Source organism: Phoxinus phoxinus (assembly GCF_949152265.1).
Source record: "Phoxinus phoxinus genome assembly, chromosome: 18".
NCBI classification, from domain to species: domain Eukaryota; kingdom Metazoa; phylum Chordata; class Actinopteri; order Cypriniformes; family Leuciscidae; genus Phoxinus; species Phoxinus phoxinus.
Genome location: NC_136893.1, coordinates 26,580,855 through 26,602,326, shown reverse-complemented (window position 1 = coordinate 26,602,326; position 21,472 = coordinate 26,580,855). Strand labels below are relative to the sequence as shown.

Here is a 21,472-nt window from a genome sequence, read left to right as displayed (position 1 = left end):
GGTGTCAGCATCCCCAAACGATCCTCCGAGGAGGGTCGTAGAGCGGTCACTTCGGTTTCCCTGCCGGTTCGCCGTTTCAGGGTACCGAGGTGCCTGCTTTTTCCAACGATCCTCCGAGGAGGGTCGTTGGAACTAGGAGTTAGAGGTAGGCAAGATCTTAGGACTGTCGTTATCTCTAATAAAACTTGGACAAGAATTCCTGACGCTGAGGCTATCAGGCTTCTGAAGGTTCGCCGCTTCAGGGCACCGAAGTGACTGTTCAACCAAATCCAGAGGCCAGTCTCCAGAGACTGGTGCCCTTAGCAGAATTTCTGGCAGCGTGGTTACTACTGCCACATATTTCTCAGTGGGTCCTGCACACTATAGAAGGGTTTCAGAATTCAGTTCGGTTCTTGTCCGCCCAGATTTCTAGGGGTCCTCCCCACAGTGGTGGACCCCGAGCAGGCTCTGGTTATGGAGCAGGAAGTGCTGATACTTCTGCAAAAGGAGCTATAGAAGGGGTTCCCCCTCCCAGCAGACAGTCAGGGTTTTTCAGCCGTTACTTCATTGTTCCGAAAGAGGATGAAGGGTTGCGTCCTATTCTAGATCTGCCTCAATTAAACAGCAGGTTTCAGAATCTCAAGTTCAAAGTATGCTTACGCTAATATGATTGTGCACAGATTCAGTCCGAGGACCGGTTTGTCACAATAGACTTGAAGGACGCTTATTTATCTATCCATCCTCATCACAGGAGGTTCCTGAGGTTTGCTTTCAGGGGCGAAGCATACCAGTATCGGGTTCTTCCATTTGGCCTATGTTTATCACCCCGCATCTTTACAATATGCGTGGATGCAGCTCTGGCTCCTCTGAGACTCCAGGGCATTCACGTATTATATTATATCGACGGTTGGTTGATCCTAGCTCAATCTGAGCATATGGCAGTTCGGCATCGAGATGTCGTCCTGTTTTATTTAAGATGTTGGGGTTGCGACTCAACACCAAGAAGAGTGTGCTCCTCCCAGCTCAGAGGACCACTTTTCTAGGTGTGCTATAACGATTCGCCGTAAATGGGGTAAAACTAGGCCAGTCACTCACTGTGAAGCAGTTTCAGACTGTTGGGTCTCATGGCAGCTGCGTCCAACGTAATTAGGGCCCAAGCCCTGAAAGGGCGCAGAGCCCTATTGTTCTTCTAAGGATTTTTTGTTATTCTTCTTCTTTATAATAATTTTTTTTCAAGGTTTTTGCCACTTTTGGGTGCCTTAACGTGCTTAAAAACTCTTGAAACTTTGCACACGGGTCAGAACCCGCGGCCATTAGAGCCGGACTGAAGCTGGTACCCAGGCGTGGCAGGGGGGCTCGACAGCGCCCCCTGGAACGGGGTCCGAAAACTTGGTCCATAAATCAAACACGCTTGCATGGAATAATATGAAACTCGGTACACTTATAGATCTCACCGGTTCATATATCCTTCATGCTCTGACTTTTTACCTCAGCCCAACAGGAAGTCGGCTATTTGGGGTTGTATGAAAAACGCATGGAATGGAATTTAAAATACTCCTCCTAGACGATTCAACAATCGCCACGAAACTCGGTCAGCATGAAGTCAAGACATTGAGGATGAAAAATTGCCAGGGGATTTTTGATATCTCGAACGGTTTGGCCGTGGCGAGGAAACGAATTTATGGCGAATATTGGAAACAGGAAGTGTGTTATAACTTCTGCATACATTAACTGATCTTGATGAAACTTCAGCAGTGTGTTCGCTGTAAGAGGCCGATCACATGGATGTGACTATTGTGAGTCAAAGTTATAGCGCCACCAACTGGCAGCAGGAAGTGTGTCACTTTCAAAATGCTTTGAATTCACCCTCTTATTTTTACCCGATTTGCTTCAAACTTCATCTGTATAATGTAAACACACGACAGATGTAGACTTGTGAAAGGATTATTGATATCTTAAATACTGTTGCCATGGCAACGCATTAAACTTTAATATTCTTTTTTGATGCTTTTGAGACTCTTAACATACTTCTAATTGCATGAAACTCAACATGCATATCACATTTATTGCCTAGTACACTTGTGCGAAGTTTCAGAAACGGGCGTGGTAAGGGGCTCAGTAGCGCCACCTTTAGTCAAAAATGGGGTATTAGTTTTACCTACAGTAACCAAACTCGGCACGTATATTCTTCTCTTCGGTCCGGACAACTTTCTAATTGACAGTCATTAGCTGCGACCAACAGGAAGTCAGATATTTTGGTTTGAATGTGGATTTTCTGGAGGATTTTCTCCCCCCCTCCCTCTCTCTCTCTGTCTCTGTGGGGCGTGAGGGATTTAATGTTTGTTTTTCAAGGTTTCAGGGTCTTGTGGGGCCCTTAACGTGCTCAAAAACTCTTGAAACTTTGCACACGGGTCAGAACCCACGGCCATCAGAGCCAGGCTGAAGCTGGTACCCGGGCGTGGCAGGGGAGCTCAACAGCGCCCCCTTGAACGGGATCCGAAAACTTGGTCCATATATCAAACACACTTGCATGAATTAATATGAAACTCGGTACACTTATAGATCTCATTGGGCCGAACAACTTTCGTGCTCTAAGTTTTACGCCAGTCCTACAGGAAGTCGGCTATTATGGGTTGTATGGAAACGCATGTTCTGGCATTTGAAACACTTCTCCTAGAGAATTACTCCGATGACCACGAAACTCGGTCAGCATGAAGTCAAGACATTGAGGATGCTACATTGCGGACGGATTTTTGATATCTTGAACGGTTTGGCCGTGGCGAGGAAACAAATTTATGATTAAAAAAGGATGCATAAAGTGTGTTATAACTTAGTTATAGTTTTACCTACGGTTACAAAACTCAGCGTGTTTATTGATCTTATCAAGCCGAACAACTTTCTAATTTACAGTCATTAGCTCCGACCAACAGAAAGTCAGATATTGTGGTTTGAATGTGGATTTTCTCTCTCTCTGTCTCTCTGCCATTCTGTGTGTGTGTGTGTGTGTCTGTCTGTGTGGGGAGGGGAGGGGAGGGGAGGGGGGGGGGAGGGGGGATGTGTGTGTGTGTGTGTGTGTGTGTGTGTGTGTGTGTGTGTGTGTGTGTGTGTGTGTGTGTGTGTGTGTGTGTGTGTGTGTGTGTGTGTGTGATTTTGGTTGGGTGACAGTTGTAGGTTACAGTTTGACAAGAGTTTATAGTTTAACAAAAGCACAATGTTGTGTTTCATTGCGAGTGTACACAAATATAAGGAAACACTTTGCATTTTGAATGATGTTCTGTATGAACAAAATGACGGAGTATGTTTTTATGTCTCCATTGTTCGATGGACACACACACACATTTGATTTCTTTATTTGAATCCACCAATCAAATTTCTTACAGAAAGGATTCAAATATTTTCAGAGATACACAGCTTTGGCACACACACACACACAGCATTCCAGCATTGCAATCTTGACATCGCAGCATGTTCATTATAGCCTTAATAAAATATAATAATAAAATAGTCAACCTTACATATAAAAATTACACTGCTCTGTTTAAATAGTCAGTTGTACAGTTTGTGCCGTTCATAGTAAGCACCGCTCCACTGTGATGTTGCCAAGCACATTTTTGCGCATTTGAAGAGGATAATTTTTCTATATTGGAACGTGAGTGTACAAAGTGTACAAAGTACAAAGCCTATAATAAAGAATATGGAGGACCAAACCTGCAGAAATTAAAAATTAATAAATAAATGAATAAATGTGACAAATAGATAAATAAATGTGATAATATAAAAATAAATAAAGGAATAAACGACTTGATAAAATAAATATGAAAATAAAAGTAATTTATTTTTGTATTATTTTTCCCCTTAATGTATTTTCTGCTTTTATACATTTTTAAAAAATCGTTTTAACTTTTATTTATTGGTTATTTATTTATTTTTATATTTATTCTTACATTTATTTATACATTTATTTATTTCCACATGTTTTTATTTTTTGATTTATTGATTCATTTATTTTCACATTTCTTTGTCTTGTATGATAATTAGGTGGGTTGGTCTTGCTTACCATTGGTTCATCGTTGATTGAAGCGCTTGCTCGATTACTCTGGCTTTGTATAGTGACGTCGGGTGGTGGTGACCATATACTGTCTATGGTGGTGACAGGTGTGTGGCCTACTATGGCGGACGTTTTACAAATAGCTAGACTAGAGAGTTGCGCAATTTAGCAAATGAAGTTGGTAACGCATCAAAGTACTATGTGTTGTTTAGATTAGATGTGCTTATCGATGTTTTAGGAGAGATATTTGCCAACATGAACGTCGAAGAACAGCCAGAGGAAAGGCAAGCTTGTTCGTCTTGCAAATCCTCTTCCTCTGTTGTAAGGCGTAAATACGGTAGTCTTGCAACTTCAGCTAGAACGCGTAGGAAAGTAAACAAACCAGCCATCATTTTAGAAGTGAAGGGGATAGTAACAGAAGTGCAATAAAAACAATTCTGACCTGTCAACTTGACATGTTTTATTTTTCTTGCTTTTAGCTGGCAAAAAAAACAACAACAACTACTGAACAATAACCACCAATTTCTATAATATTTTATTAAACATTTTTTATGACAATTGTATGATCTAAGTCAGTGGTTCACTTCCCAACCTTTTTCCTTAAAAGACAGAGAAAACGCGACGCAGCCGCCACGCAACAGAAACGCCACGCTCACACCACGCATCCAGTGTGTCACTCACCGGCCTAAGAGACGCCGGCGCGACCACAACAGTGCCCAACATCAAATGGCAAACATAATGCAAGCGGAACGAAACTGCTCGTTATTGTGTGGTTGACGGACCGTTTATCAGTTTGGACCAGTGCAGCGCGAGCCGATCGTGATCATGCGACGCTGTTACTACACAGCGCTAATAAGAGATCCAGTAAAGAAAGTATTTGAATTTGCCACAGAAGTAATAACATCGCTGCGAGATCTAGAGAGAAACATTCACATTTCTCCGTTATTAACGGATCAAACAGCGCGTGGAAACCAGGAAGAAACATTGTGCCGCGATATATATATATATATATTTTTTAAAATATATATATATAATTAAAGCTGCAAGCATCGATGGAGGGCCCAAGCCGGTGGAACTAAAGGGACCAGGGTGGCGGTGCCACCGGCTTGGGCCCGCAATCGCTGCTTGCAGCTTTAATTACTTTTGGCCAGGGTCCGAAATTAACACCCGCCAAGCGCCAAATGCGGGTAGATTTTCCATTTGGCGAGTAAATCTCAAAAGGCTATCCGCCACACTGGCGGGTGAATGTTCATACCAAAATAGTAATGTAATAAAATGTTTTTAATAAAATGTTTGTCCCGCCATAGTCTTATCTGATCAGTGAGTAGCCGAATGTAGACGAACTGCTGCGCGTGTGACAGGGCGCATGTTTAACTGAAGAACGAGCAGAGAGAGAGAGCGAGCCCCGATCGCGCGCGCGCTCACTCTCTCTCAGTGGAGACAGGCGAAAGGCTTCACCGTCTCCTAAGCGCTGTCTTCAGCATCCGAAATTAACACCCGCCAAGCGCCAAATGCTGGTAGATTTTCCGTTTAGCGAATAAATAATAAAATAAAATGTTCGGACACTCGGGAGGTCGTGAGATATTGCACACGTTACGAGTCAGTTAAACTGATATTCGCTTCAAAGCAGCTGGTACACGGCACGACTGTCCGTGAGCTTTCGCGCTAAACACAAGAGACCGGAGTTTTCAATGTTGCAGGCAATAGCTTCAGATAGAAAATGACAGAAATGTGTGTGAACAGTAATGGACAGATTATGAACAGCTAAATGAACAGTAGCCATTCCTTTCAACATAAAAACGAGAGAGAGAGAGAGAGAGAGAGAGAGAGAGAGAGAGAGAGAGAGAGAGATTAAGAGTGTGTGTGTGTAAAATAAAAAATAAAAAAATTATTATAGCCTACATTTCAAATTTTGCTCTGGACAATTTTTTATGTTTGTATTCAACATAATACCTTATTATCTCAATTAAATGTACTGAAATTAATGTATATGTGACACAAAAAGGCTGTTTATTATTTTGGCCGGTAAAAAATATGCTTGGCTGGTGGATTTTTTCATCTACCAGTCCCCGTGGCAGGTGAGCCAAAAAGTTAATTTCGGACCCTGCTTTTGGCCTTCTGTACATGAGACCCCTGCAGTGGTGGCTCAGGACCAAGGGGTTTTCTCCGAGGGGAAATCCGTTTTCACATGATCAAGGTCACGCGGCTATGCCTACGTGCCTCGGTCATGTGGAATAACCTTGGTTCCTCGCCCAGGCCCAGTGTTGGGGGCTTCTTGTCGACGCATAATGCTATCGACAGATGCTTCCCTCACAAGTGGGGGGTGATCATGAGTGGTCACTCTGCGAAGGGTCTTTGGCAGGACCATCTTCCTTTTTGCACATAATTGGCTAGAAGTGATGGCGGTATTCCGATTATCTCAATACTTCCTGTCAGAGGTCACCATGTGCCTGTCCTTTCGGACAACACACTGATGGTCTCGTATATCAGAGCAGATATCCTGTTGAGGCAGGGGCTGAGGCCCGGGGAATGGACAATTCACCCCGAGGTGGTGGAGCTCCTTTGGGAGAACTTCGGTAAACTCAGTCTACCTTTTTGCATCGTTTATACTACGCATTGCCCTTTGTGGTTCTCCCTGATGCATCCAGCTCCGCTTGGACTGGATACGATGTACTAGGTATGGTTGAGGCTACACCTGCACGCATTTCCCGATATCTTTGCTCCCGGGAGTTCTGAGGTGTGGTTGAGGCTACACCTGTACGCATTTTCCGATATCTTTGCTCCCGGGAGTTCTGGAGAGGGTTTGCCGGGTAGGGGCTTGTCTATTATTAGTAGCCCCATTCCGGTCGGCCCGAGAGTGTTTCTCAGACCTACTGTCCCTTCTAGATGGCTCTCCCATGGAGATTCCGTTCAGGAGGGACTTAGCGTCCCAATCAGGGACACAATATTTCACCCTCTTCCGGAGTTATGGATACTGTGGGCTCGGCCTCTGAGGGGGCCCAGCTCATAGATTCAGGTCTCTCGACCGAGGTCGTGGAGACCATACTCCAGTCTAGAGCTCCCTCCACGAGAATACTGAATATGCATTGAAATAGAAACTGTTCTCTGCCTGGTGCGGAGAACACCTTCTGAATCTTGTTATCTGCCCTGATGGTACAATACTTGATTTCTGCAATTAATGTTTCTTTGCTGGGTTACCTCTGAGGAGAGATCCTTAATTTCGTTTTCTCCGTGGTACATGAGGCTGAGGCCTGCACATACTTGGATTTGCACCTGGTAGGGTGATAGTCTTTCTTCACCCCAGGCCGGGTTGTTTTCCTAGTAGAGGTCTTCACGGGTCCAAAAATTCGTACCCGAACCCGAAGGGACCCGTAATTTGCCACACCGAACCGACCCGTACCCGACTATTATTTCAAAAGCTGGACCCGGACCCGTGCAGACCCGATAAATGCCTAACCGGACCTGACCTGGACCCGTCGATTATTTTTGTAAGCTGGACCCGAAACTGCCGGGAAGACACAGACCCGACTGGACCCGATTGTCACATATTCCACCTTAAACTGCTATTACAAGTCAATAAACCTGTTGCGAAAAATTACAACTTTTTGTCTTACCTAATTTAAGGAGCCGTAGCAGCGTAGTAGTCTCTCCATCCTTTCCTTGTAACGTTACCTGACTGGCTGTGATGCATTACAATCCTTCGGCTCCGACAAGAAAGTTATCCATGTTATTCCTCTCATTATTCCACCAAGTCCAAGCTTAATCCTTGTTATTTCAGCTTCAAAAGTCCACTTGATGTCACGGACTCACGGTGACGGATGACAAATTAAACGAGTTAGCTGCTAACTCGCACAATAACTTTTGGCTGTTTGCCCTTTTGAACTATAATAACGATTGCTCGTTCAGTGCCATGGCCGCTGCGCTGACGTTATTTATTTGCTATCATCTCCGTGCTCCCTGCTCTGCATCATCGAGTCTGAATCTGACCACTAGAACTTTAAGATTAAACAAAACGGTTAATTTACATTGTAAAATCTAAAGCGCGGTTTGGCTGTCCCTCACTGAAGCTTGACACGCGCTTGACACGCGCTTGACTGCACATGCGCGCTAGCTGGATCAACCTAAAATATGCTTTTTAACGCAATTTATTTTGAGTGTCAAAGTAAACATTCATGTGACAGTTCACCTCAGATTATGTTACTGATTTAAAATATATTAAATATGAGTGTGACAAGACGCATTTTTGAGATTGATGACTCGCACAGGTATTACACACAATGTTAAACAGACCCGGGACCAGAAGTGATAGATTCGGACCCGACCCGGACCCGGCTGATCATTTAAAATATAGACCCGAACCCGTACGGGTCCCGGGTCGGGTCCCGGGTCAACGGGTCTCGGGTTCACTGTGAAGACCTCTAATTCCTAGGTCCCTTCTAAAATTGCGGGTCATTTGTGCTGCAGGCCTTCTGTCCTCCACCTAATACCCCAGATCAGGAAAAAACTTAATCTTTTATGCCCTGTCCGGGCTTTGGATGCTTATGTCCACAGAGCTGCCCTGTGGCGTATATAAGAGCAATTATTTGTTTGCTTTGGGTTAACTAGTTAGGTTGCCCTGCATCTAAACAGATAATGAGCAAGTGCGTAGTTGAGGCTATCTCACTTGCTTATGAAGCGGCCGGACAGCCTTCACCTTGGCTGTCCGGGCCCATTCTACGAGGAGTATGGCTGCCTCTATGGCTCTAATTTCGGGAGTTTCCCTTCACAACATTTGTGATGCGGCAGGCTGGTCCTCGCTGCATACATTTGTCAAATTTTATGACTTAGACCTCTCCACTTCTGGGGCTAGGTTGCTTGCTTCTAGTGTGCGCAAGGTCTTCACACAGAACGGGCACTTGTCATTATGGCGTAGTGGGTATGGGGTTCCCATTGCGTAAACGCAGCGGGAGTTCCCTTGATAGGGAACGTCTCTGGTTACGTATGTAACCTTAGTTCCCTGAGAGGGAACGAAACGCTGCGTTCGCCTGCCATACTTCCTGCATGCCCTGTTCGACTTGCTTCAGGCTTTTCAGAAGCTGTCACGCTCTGCGTTCAGGGGTGATTGATAGTTTCCTGGTCTATGACGTCACCTGATGTCCCGCTCATTCATTGGACTGATTATACATGTGCTTCATGACGAGACACTTGGAAGTGTTCCCATTGCGTAAACGCAGCGTTTCGTTCCCTCTCAGGGAACTAAGGTTACATACGTAACCAGAGACGTTCTGCCTTCTCTCTGTCAGGGAAGTCCATTCTGAAACGCGTCCGAAAATGAACTGTAACTCAGCGAATACTTGTCACTCAGGAACGAGAGATTTGTCTTTATGAAGCTAGAATTCTCTTCTTTTAAATGAAGTAATTTATATAAAAAACACATTCTTAGTTTGTGTAATCCGTTTGAAACCAAGGAGAGGCACAGTTTTTCGTTCTCCCTTCATTATTTTTAATGAGCTATTCACATGGTAATAGTTTAGGTGATCTATATGCATCGCACTGCATCTTGCATCTTCGTCAGATTCACTGGTAGTTCATCGCGTTTTGAGGATGGCACGCTTTTCCGGTAAAGATGATTCTGGACAGCGAGGAAGAATTCACCTTTTCCTCAGAGAAAGATTGCAAATCAGACGAAGAACGGCTGCATTTTCAAAAGTGAATTGATCCCACCGAGGATACAAGTTCGAGTAAGTTGTTTAGTGTTATATAATTCTTTTTCTGATTATATAGAACTCATATGAATTTTCAGACTATATTTTGCTTAGTTTTGGTTAGCTTTTGACATCTTACAGGAAAGATTGCCTTACAATATCCCTAACATTTGTGTATATGGTTGTGTAAACTGTTTCAATGTGATATTACTCTCTAAACATATTTGTATTATATTTCACTCCGTTTTGATTAGCTTATGACACTGATTATCATGCTAAAAATGCTGACTTTTGCGTAATGTAGCTTATTTGCGAATATCTGCTTAGGTGTAAATATGATTTCGTGCAAATATATTTCAGCCTCTGGTAAAATGTGATACTGTCTAAATTAGGGCTGCACAATATATTGAATTTATCGAAATATCGCAAATGCATATATCGCAATATGCATATATCGCAATATGCATATCGCAACAGCATGCAATAAATGGGGTCATGAACAAAAGACAAAGTTTTTTTAGCTTTAATAAGTATCAGGACATTTAATTCATACAGTGAAAACTAAGCAATGTTTTATTTTTACATTTTATGATTCAGTATCTTTTATCAAATAAACCTAATGTAGGATAACCTGAAACCCTGTGGTTTACACTGATGTTAAAATAACACTTCTTATGCTACAGTAAAACACTGATGTTCACTTTCAGAAGTTATAAGGATGTTTTCTAGTCATAAAAAGAATGTGAAACACATATAGGTTATATCATTTTAAATATATTTTAAAGATAATTTAAGTTTATTTGACACACTTTAAGCATTATCGTATCGCATATCGAATATCACATTATTTAAGGAGTTATCGCATATCGCATTTTTCTTCAATATCGCACAGCCCTATACTAGACAGTAGACATTATATTTGTATATATAAATGTTCGGTTTTGGTTAGCCTATGACACTTATCTTGCTAAAATATTACCACAGATGATTGTAAATACAGCTGTAAATGTTTGAAATGCTCTAAATGCGTGGGGTCTATATGGCTATCAACAGATACTCGCAGTGACGCGGTCTATGGGCCATAAATAGATATTTCTCCGTCCTATGGTCCATTAACAGATATATAGGCTACATGCATTGTGCGTCCATACCCATTAAAAGGTAGGGTAGGTCAGAATTGTCTAAAAAAACTTTTATTCAAATTTGTTTAAACTGTCTTTATATACCAATACATAATTAAAATGCAAGTACTCTGAAATAGAGAGTATAAAAAACAGAGTGAGTCTAGTGTATTTAATCTTCAATAAACACAGCTCATTAATTCCATTCACTCCCACCTAAAAACGGGTGCGCGACTGCGCGCACGTGGGCAGAGCCAGTAATAGCGGCGGTAGTCATGGCGACGGAGAGTGACAGTCGCGCAAGCCAATCACTTGTTTCGTCCCGGTAGGAATTAATGAGCTGTATTTTTTGAAGATTAAATAAACTATAGTCACTCAATTTTTATACTCTCTTTTTCAAAGTACTTACATTTTAATTATGTATTGGTATATAAAGACAGTTTAAGCCAATTTGAAAAAAGTTCTTTAGCCAATTCTTACCTACCCAACCTTTAATTGCCCATCTTTGGATAATGTATGCTTTTTAGGAATGTGTCTGCATCACGCTCTCCTTCTCCAGCACCGCAGAGGGGCACGTAGGTGTCGTTCAGTTCTCAATCGAGAATGATAGTAAGTGCACAGACGTAATATTTTACTGATGAAATGTAATTGTGTTTACATCGTCATAATGTACAAGTATGGCCTACCTATTCTTGTGTGAAATTACAAAAAAGGTTATCTTTTTTTAATCCATGGCCATTAGTGATTGATAATGACAATGAACATGTCCAAGCACCTGTCCCGAAGAGAGCCAAGGCAAACAAGCAGGCAAGCAACAGGTCCAAGTCCACCCTGTCATGGAAAACCAAGACTGATGTTGACATGGTTGCACAGACTGCGCGATTCCTGCCCGCACGGGAAACTGGACCGCAACTGAGCTCTGTTGACTCACATTCGTCCATGAGTCTTTTCAAACTATTTTTTTTCAGAAAGTGCCGTGTCAACTCTGTGCCACAACACCAATGCTCAGGCTGCCAAGGCAACTGCAAAGGGCTGCAAATATAAATGGACAGATGTCAGCATCAGTGAGATGTACCGCTATATTGGGCTGCTGTTTTACATGGCCATGGTGAAGGTCAGCTCCATCAGGGACTACTGGCGGCAAATCAGGTTATATAGTAGCTTATACAGTTATATATGTCTATATAGGTTATATAGGTATATGTAGAATTTTATATAGGTATCCGTCAAAAGTTTGCAAATTTTTTTAATGTTTTTAGAAGAAGTCTCTGATGCTCATCAACTCTGCGTTTATTTGATAAGAAAATACAGAAAAAAACAGTAATATTGTGAAATAGTATTACAATTTAAAATAGCCTAACTGTATAGTTTAAAATGTTATTAATTTATGTGATTCATCATTACTTCAGTCTTCAGTGTCACATGATCCTTCAGAAATCATTCTCGTATGATGATTTTTTTTTTTAAATCAGTGTTGGAAACAGTTGTGTTGCTTAGTATTTTTTATAACCTGTGATAGTTTTTTCAGGATTCTTTGATGAATAAAAAAATATTAAAGAACAGCATTTATTTAAAATCTTTTGTAACAGTATACACTACCTTTCTTTCTTTTTTTGAAAGGATGTGTTAAGTTATATTGTTAGGAAAGATTTCTATTTTGAATAAATGCTTTTCTTTTTAATCAGTGAATCCTGAAAAAAGTATCACAGGTTATAAAAAAATATTAAGCAGCACAACGGTGCCAACATTGATAATACCTGATTATCAAATCATGATATTAGAATGATTTCTGAAGGATCATGTGACACTGAAGACTGGAGTAAGGATGCAGAAAATTCAGCTTTGATCAAAGAAATAAATGATATTTTAAAGTATATTAAAATAGAAAATCATTATTTTAAATTGTAATAATATTTCACAATATTAGTGTTGTTTCTGTATTTTTGATAAAATAAATGACCCAAAACTTACTAACCACGCATACATTTTTTTCTATAAAATGCAAATATGTAACTTCCATTTTGCTCACATATTATTGTAGCAGAGTTTGTGCTGAATGCAGCATAATTATGAGTTGGCCAAAGGTATGTTGTAAGTAGCTGAAATAAGCACAAATGTCAGGGCATGTCAAAACATCTCAAGGGCCCCAAAAAACCCTCAGACCCCAGAGGGTTAATAAAAGGTTTTCACATGTAAACCAAAGTCAGTTCATATCCTCCACCTTATCCTTATAATTAAGCCTGGCCAATTTAAGTTTTTTTTTAAAACTTGTTTTTGTAATACCTTATACTGACTCACATCACCTTGATTAAAACAAATATTTCTCTAAATATTTTTTTTTACCAAATTGTTTATTATTTGTTGTTACACCCTCTAGGCGTACGTGTTTTGTTTTCTCTCTCTCTCTGTGTGTTTTCTGTTGCAGGTGCAAAATTAAAGGTCCCATGACATGGGGTTATTTTATTATTTTATCATGTTTCCTGGGTTGTCCTTATAATGTTAGTATGTTTTTTAGATCAAAAATAGTCATAATTTAGAAACAAAAGGCATTTTTCCTAGCCTGATTTTAGCCTCTGATTTGAACGCTCTGTTTGAAGGGGCGTGTCTGCTGTAAGATCCAGTGTAACCTGCCACTGCTGTGATTGGCTGACATGCTGGCATATGAAATAGCTACGTATTACATGTGAAACTCTCTCAAATACTTTTACTACAGCTATTATAAGTTTTTACTATTACAGCTATCGAGATTAACGAATCGTCAGAAGTTTTTAAAGTATTTAGATCTATTCCCATCACATAAAATGTTGCCGTGGTGAGCATTGAGCAGATGACAGTCTGTTTTTGATCGCGATAATGAAGATCTTATCATGGCAACGCAGTTTCTGCACTCTCTCAAATGCTTTCACCAATGCAAACACGATAATGTAAATACAGTAAGAGCTTCGTTGTGCAGTGTAACATTGATTTCATAACGAGTTTGGCAAGTGTCCAGATAAACTCGCGCTGTGTGGAAAGATTGTTCTTTGATCTCTTTCTGTATATAATTTATTCACAATTTAAATAAGATTATTTTCATCCTACTAAAAGAAACGATGTGAAGTTGATATTTTAGTCACTGACTTGACTTACTGATGCATAAACAGTAGTATTGAACGATTTTGAGAGAAAGATAACCTGTCTGAACTTGAACAATTACACAACAGAAAGTGTTGCTTGGTAGCTCGATCGATTTATTTTCATCGAGGCCAGCTCTGTATTGGCCCAATTGAGGAAACAGTCGTCGGTGAAATGTTTGCCGCAGACATGCAAAACTTTGGGGAGTTGTGTTGGGGAATTTCCAGAGACAATGAAATTAATCCACTGGTTATACTGGGGCTTGGATGAAGGAACTAAAAAAAGGCTTCGGTGTTCATTTGTACATCCAATTATTGAGCAATTATTCTGATATCTCTCGTGGACAAACTAAAATCGCGCACACGCGTTCCTACTTCCTAGCTCATTTTCTCATGGACGGGAAATATTCTCTGGGCGGCCAAAGCAGAGAAAGGGGAGGTAACATTTCTCCTTATGACGTCATAAGGAGGAGATTCAAGATCAGCCCGATTGAGCTTCCACTTTCTCAAAGACAGAGAAAGATAGCAAAAGCTCGATTTACACCGATTGAAATTTCTAGAAACTTGGGGACCATATACAAGCTAGGGGAACTCATATTAATGTTAAAAAACCGCAGAAAGTGAAAATGTCATGTCATGGGACCTTTAAGATGTGTTCTTAGTTTTACACTCTTCAGCTGGGGTTATTTGCGAGTGTGAGAGAACACACAAGCAGATATTAGCTATTTTAATATATATTTGATAATACAATCATTATTAATTAATAAATAATTACACCCACTTGAATTCCTCCAGTTTACATTGTGGATCCTGCAGGAAAGCAGATAGATGCTTCACTCCTGAATCTCCTGGTTTATTACAGCTCAAATCCAGCTTTCTCAGGTGTGAGGGGTTTGATCTCAGAGCTGAAGCCAGAGCAGCACAGCCTCTCTCTTTAATACTGCAATTAGACAACCTGCAGCATGATGGAGAAAACATCTCACACATAAAGCCTAACACAAATGTATCATGAAATTTGAAGTCATTTAGATGATTAATTACTTAATATGTTCATTGAAGTAGCCATAATTAAAGTGCTAACACCTTTACAAATTCATTATAAAACAAAATTGTCCAAATTGCATGCTCACAGTAAGGCAAAAAAAAAATGTTCATTAATATATGTAATTTTGGCATTAGTGGCATCAAACATCTATTCATACATTTTACAAATCACTTGTTCTATGTAGGGTCACATGTTTGCTGGAGCCCATCCCAACATCTCATATGCACCCCAAAGTATTTGGCATACTTTGACATGTTTTTAGTATAAAAAATCGTGTTACTTTTCTCATATGTATCATTCATACACAATTAAATTATGATTTTCAGTGCTTTAGTTACACACTGAATACCCATAAAAAGCAATCCTTGTCTCCATGTTTGTTTGTATATGTAAATACATGTGTCGTGTTCTGCAAAAATAATAAAAGGAAATTATGAATACTGACTTTAGTTTCTCCAGTTTACATTGCGGATCCTTCAGTAGAGTAGATAGCAGCTTTACTCCTGACTCCCCTGGTTCATTGTAGTTAAGATTCAATGTTGTCAGGTGTGAGGGGTTTGATCTCAGAGCTAAGATCAGAGCAGCACAATGTTCCTCTCCAATATTGCAGCTGTAGAGCCTGCAAAAAGCCTTTTGTCACTCCTGAACAATTCTTATCCATTCTCATCATTCCAAAGTAATGAATAAAAACAAAGAAATAAATATTTATAAACAGTTGTTGAAGTTAAAACATACATGTGGCTGTATGCCTGTGACATATATAAAGTGTATGTAAATCAGAAAATATATCAAACTATCTGTACTAACATTAATTTCATCAATTTACAACGCGGATCCGCCAGTAGAGCAGATAGTTGCTTCATTCCTGAACATCCTGGTTTGTTAAAGTTCAGATTAAGTTCTCTTAGGTGTGAGGGGTTTGATCTTAGAGCTGAAGCCAGAGCAGCACAGCCTTCCTCTTCAATATTACAGTCCCACAGTCTGCAGAAAGGAAGATAAAAGCTTTACACAATTATTTGACAATTATCCACACCACTTATGTGCCCTTGAGTATAAACTGTTTTCTTGTAAATGAAATGTAACTCCGGGTATATATTAATTAAATGTATATTTGATACATCCAATAATCTGTCAGCTGCATCTCTGGCATGTTGTTGATAACCACTGAAAATAATACTGGTCTCAGGTAATCGGGACAGATAAAACATTTGATATGTATATTTGATGTCACGGCTTGCAGGGAGTTAAGGAGGCAATGATCTAATCACAGACTGTGGCGAGCAGGACGAGGTCGAGAGAGGTGAGAGCGGCGCGAGACTGTTTACGGGGTGATTACTGATGAGCGACACCTGCGCAACGCACCGGTCTCGTATCTCTCACGGAGGAGCGGAGGCATAAAAGGAGGAGCGACGACAGTGAAGAGCGAGAGAGGACAGGCCTGTGTTTGTGGTTTTGTTTTATGCCTGTTTTGTGTCGCCAGCAGTCGTCCGCGAGGGGCTGCTGGCTTATACTTTCATTTGTATATTTGTTTATTTATTTATTAAAATGTTTAATGTTCGCCGGTTCCCGCCTCCTTCTTCCCATAACAACTAACCTTGCTACACAGACCTTATAGAAATCACGCAGGAATAAAAAAAAAAAAAAAAAAGACAACTCAAATGGAAAAGAAACCACAAAAGCTTAGTCATAAAACTAAAACAAACCACTGACAAAAAGGAACTGAAATACAGGTATATAAATACGAAGGGATAGTTAGAACCAAACTCGAAACAGTTGAGAAATATTTAGGAATGAGCAACTATTGAAACAAATGCACTTATGACCTAAAAAGGAAAGAAAAACATTTATGTTACATATATAACCCACGTTTCCTGAAGGAGGGAACGGAGATGCCATGTCGTACTGACAGACTAATAGGATTTTCGCTAGAAAGGCCAATATACTTTGATTGTAACTAAATGTGCCAATGCATCTTGGCATGCGATATTGCCATCTGCTGTCCCACCTCTCAGCTCGAGTATATAAGGAGCAGCAGGTGAATCACATCTTCAGGCTTTCGCTGTGGAGTCGAGCTAGTAGTCACCTATGGCGACGAATAGAAATCCCTACCAAAGCGCCACAGATGCTGCCTCTTCCAGTGCCATAAAAGCAGCAACTCTGCATTCAATATCAAAAAAATACTTGTCCTCATTCACAGGTTGGTATTGGTATGTCTGTAAAAGTCTTTAATAAGGTTAAACCAAATAATAAGGAGTAACCAAAACAGCTATTTTATTCCACAAAGAAGAAGCAATGAGTTTATTTATGATCTTCCCCTGTATAATAGATAACCATAGTAGCCATTTCCAGTTAGACAAACATACACACATCTTTTCCATCAATCCATCCCTGTTCTTTTTCTTTTATATAACTCACAACCCCAAATCCTAAAAGCTTAAGACCATATATACTCCATTCAACATTGCTTCTTCATTCAAACAAATAAGAATGATCAACTCAGAACCTTTTATTGATCCAGTGACAATACTCCCAAATTAATATAATTTAGCATTGAATAATCAATAGCTTCTCTTATTAGGAAAAACTTCTCTCTAATGCACCGTTTTTTATACAATAAAAGTGATCCGCATGTATAAATACACATGTATACATTTAATCTATCTGAAAAGCTTAAGATCCCCTCTCTCTAGACAGCACTCCTGGCCGCGATAACATCCAGTAAGGCGAGACACGGCAGGCAAAAACATTTTTTTTTTTTTCACTGTTCAATTTTGAGATTTTGGGATATTTGTCTTCAATAACATGTCTTCTTTCAGAATTGTAGTGAAAAAAGTCAGAAATACACATTTAGGTCTTTATTTTACTACACTTTGTCTGTTTGCGTCTGTAGATTTCTCGTAAATTCAACAAAAGTTGCAATTCTAAATCATCCTGCTGCTCCGCGATTGCTGCTTGCACCCTGTCATCACATACACCATTAGAAAACTCTCTCTCTCATGTACAATGCTGTTGATCCAAATATGGTAATTTCCTTTTTATCAGCAACCAATCGTGAAAGTAAAAGGGGGGATTTAACTCTAAATAGGTTAGAGAATATACACATTTAACCATCTGGGGTCTAAGGTGTTTTTGGGGTCCTTGAGATGTTTTGACATGCCCTGACATTTGTGTTTCTTTTTTCAGTTGCTTATAAACATATTAATGGCAAATGTGTAATTACACTCTATTCAGCACAAACATGGCTACCATAATATGTGAGCAACATGTATGTACATGTTTGTATTTTTGAGAGAATGATGTTTATGGATGGTTATTGAAAAAACAAAAAAATAGTTTCTGAAATTAGGCCACAAAACACTTACTAAATATGTGTCCACAATATTTTTGACTAATGGATGTTGTTACCTAGAGGTTTTGCTTCAAAATGATCTGAAAATCATCCTGCCTAATCATTCACATAAAACAATACATTGATTAAAATTTTGTAAGACACTTTTTGTTTGGAAAGGCAAAATTCAGTTCCGTTCAGTTCATTTCAGTTTCAGTTTATTTTCCCCTAAGGGAAACTTGTCTTGCAGCCAGGTAAACATACAGGTAGCACAACAGGTAAACAAAACATTAACAATAACGAATAAACAATACAAACTACTAATTAAAAACACTGTTACACCACTACTCATCTAGGTCAAAGAATTTTGCAAATTTAACAACCGAATTTCACTTGGTATAAAATAGTTCCTTGTCCTATTGGACTTAAAACAAGGGACTTTGAATCTCCGGCCTCAAAAGAACAATGAAGGGGGTGATTTACACAGTCCAATATGGCATCTGCTTTCCTCATAATCTGCCTCTCATAAATATCTGTCAAAGCAACCTGTGGACAGCCTATTAACTTACCAGCCACCTTCACAATATGGCTGAGGTTATTTTTCTCCCTCAGGCTGATGCCCCCATACCAAGCAAGAAAAGCAAAAGTAAGGACAGATTCAATAAAAGATTTATAAAATAAAGACAGGATAACCTTATCGCCATTAAAAGAGTTAAGCTTCCTTAGGAAGTACAATCGTTGTTGTCCCTTTTTGCAGATCATCTCTGTGTTTATGTCAAATTTGAGTTTGCTGTCTATCACAGTACCCAGATATTTATACTGCTCTACCACCTCTATACTGATTCCTTTTATATAGGTGGGTGGAGGAAAACCAGGTTGTTTTCTCCTAAAATCTACGAGCATATCCTTGGTTTTAGAGGTGTTAAGCTGGAGAAAAGACCTGTCGCACCAACTGACTAACTTGTCTACCACTGGCCCATGTTTCTGCAGTAAACTGACAACAACTGTATCTTCAGCATATTTCAGGATGTGGCTATTACTATACTGACTCCTACAATCGTTAGAGTATGTATAGTAGAGGTGAAGGTACACAACCCTGCGGAAAGCCAGTGGAAGAGACATGCCTCTCAGAGAGACAACCATTTACTCGCTGTATTTGTTAAAAAATCCATAATCCATCTCACAAGATTTCTCTCAATATTAAATTCTGATAATAATTTACTGACTAAAACATGTGGCTGGATAGTATTAAAAGCAGAAAAAAAATCCAAAAACAGGAGCCTGGCATGTGAACCAGGACCCTCTAAATGTCTGTACAGGAGATCTAAAAGTGTAATCTGGGCATCCTCTACCCCCCTGCTAGCCCTGTATGCAAATTGCAAATTGCCTGAGCAGGGGGCGTGAATGGTCATGAATAATGAGTGGTTTCATTCAGGTGTGTCACTGAGCCACAAGAAAAAATGCAAGGACAAAATAAATATATATATTCTACAAAATTGGTTCACAGTTGGAAACATCTCACATTTCTTTTATTTTTCCACAAATTGTGTATGCTTGCAAATTGTATAATATCCAAGGTAAACATTTCTAGTAATTTATTGAAATTTATTGAAAAGATTTATTGTACAGGATATCCAATCCTCTATTCCAGACTCTAAAAACACAAACAAACATATATATACATATAACATATAAAATTCACATTTTAACATTTATAAAAACACATTAATTTCATAATTTAGTTTTTCTAACAATTAAATTACATAAATTAATTTACATTAGTTAATAACAAGATTTGAAATTGTACATAACATCTTTTGACAGGCAAAATGCATCCAAAATGTTCTAAAAAGAATGAATAGAAGGGGAACACATGTTATGGTGGACTTAATTCTCATACTGTATTTTCAGAAAGTTTTGAAATATGTATCCTCTCCCCAAATTGGTCACTAATAAAACACAATACAACTTATTTGAAGAGAATAAACTTATTTAAAATTGACCTTTTAAGATTTTGTTTACATCTACCTTGTAAATATATTTTTTGCTATTTTATTAAAAAGGTTACAATTATAAGAACAATTACAATTTTAACAATATTTCAAGTGTAATCTTTCTTTGTAAAAACTAAAGTATACATTTTATCATACGCATTTCAAGAGATTCATTAGTTTGCATATAGCCTACATTGGAACAAACACTGCATCTTAGTTAATGACTTTATTTTTGACAAAACATAATATATAATTAACATATGAGCAGAAATTGGTGAACAAAAGCTTATTTGATGTGGCAGTAGTCTATTTTATAGTAAAAACTTAATAATCTATCCAAAACTAGTACTGCGTAAACTAGTACAAAACGAAATGTTGTCTTTCATATTTCGTCTGTAACCTAGGTCTATCGTTTTTATGATATATTAGGGCATATAAATGTTAATTTGCAGTTTAATACATTGCTTATACAAATACATTTTATTTCAACATATTTCAGTCGATTTTTACTCATCTCAGTATAGCAATATAGTTTGATAAAAGCTGTTCATTCTTTCACACACAGAAATGCGATTCAAATTTAAACAATCTTTTTGCGGTTTACAGACACTATTTCATATCGCTATTAGAACAAAGCACTTTAGAATAAAGAACTTTCTATTCCCCAGCTGGATCCATTGCTCCTCGAAATACCAGCACTTCTGAGATAAATTTTCCAGGATTATTATTAAGATAGTATTATTCCTCACAGCGCCACGAGACGGTGTAAATAAGGACAATAATCTGATTAAACTTGGTGTGTTTTATCGAGTTGATGTGGGCGTTCACATTTTGCATGTATTGCCTCAGATCATTTGCGTTTGAATAGCGCGCGCTCTCCGTGGGCGTGTTCACATTAAAAGTTGTAAAGCTGAAATGAGAACGACTGATATATCTCTCTTTTCATACAGATTACATAAACAGAGAATATTTTATTTAGTTTTGAATTAGATGATTTAAAAGCAGACAATTAAATGATTATAAAGATATATAGCTCATGCCTGGGTGAATAATACTTGCTGAGTTTTGTTTAAGTTTAGAGACGTGCTCCAAATAAAAAGTTCACTGAGACGGAGAGGGAGAAAGTACACCCTGTTTATTTTCTTTATTTTACAAAAGCA

General features: G+C 39.1%; 1 protein-coding gene across 1 annotated transcript in view; it reads right to left on the bottom strand.

The window, feature by feature from the left end:
* LOC306985694 (NACHT, LRR and PYD domains-containing protein 12-like) overlaps positions 1-21,472 on the bottom strand; it is an 86,346-nt gene that overhangs the window by 12,313 nt on the left and 52,561 nt on the right. Inside the window, 3 exon segments of the mRNA XM_079588244.1 lie at positions 14,727-14,900; positions 15,436-15,609; positions 15,798-15,971. Of these exon segments, the coding sequence (XP_079444370.1) occupies positions 14,727-14,900; positions 15,436-15,609; positions 15,798-15,971 (522 nt within the window).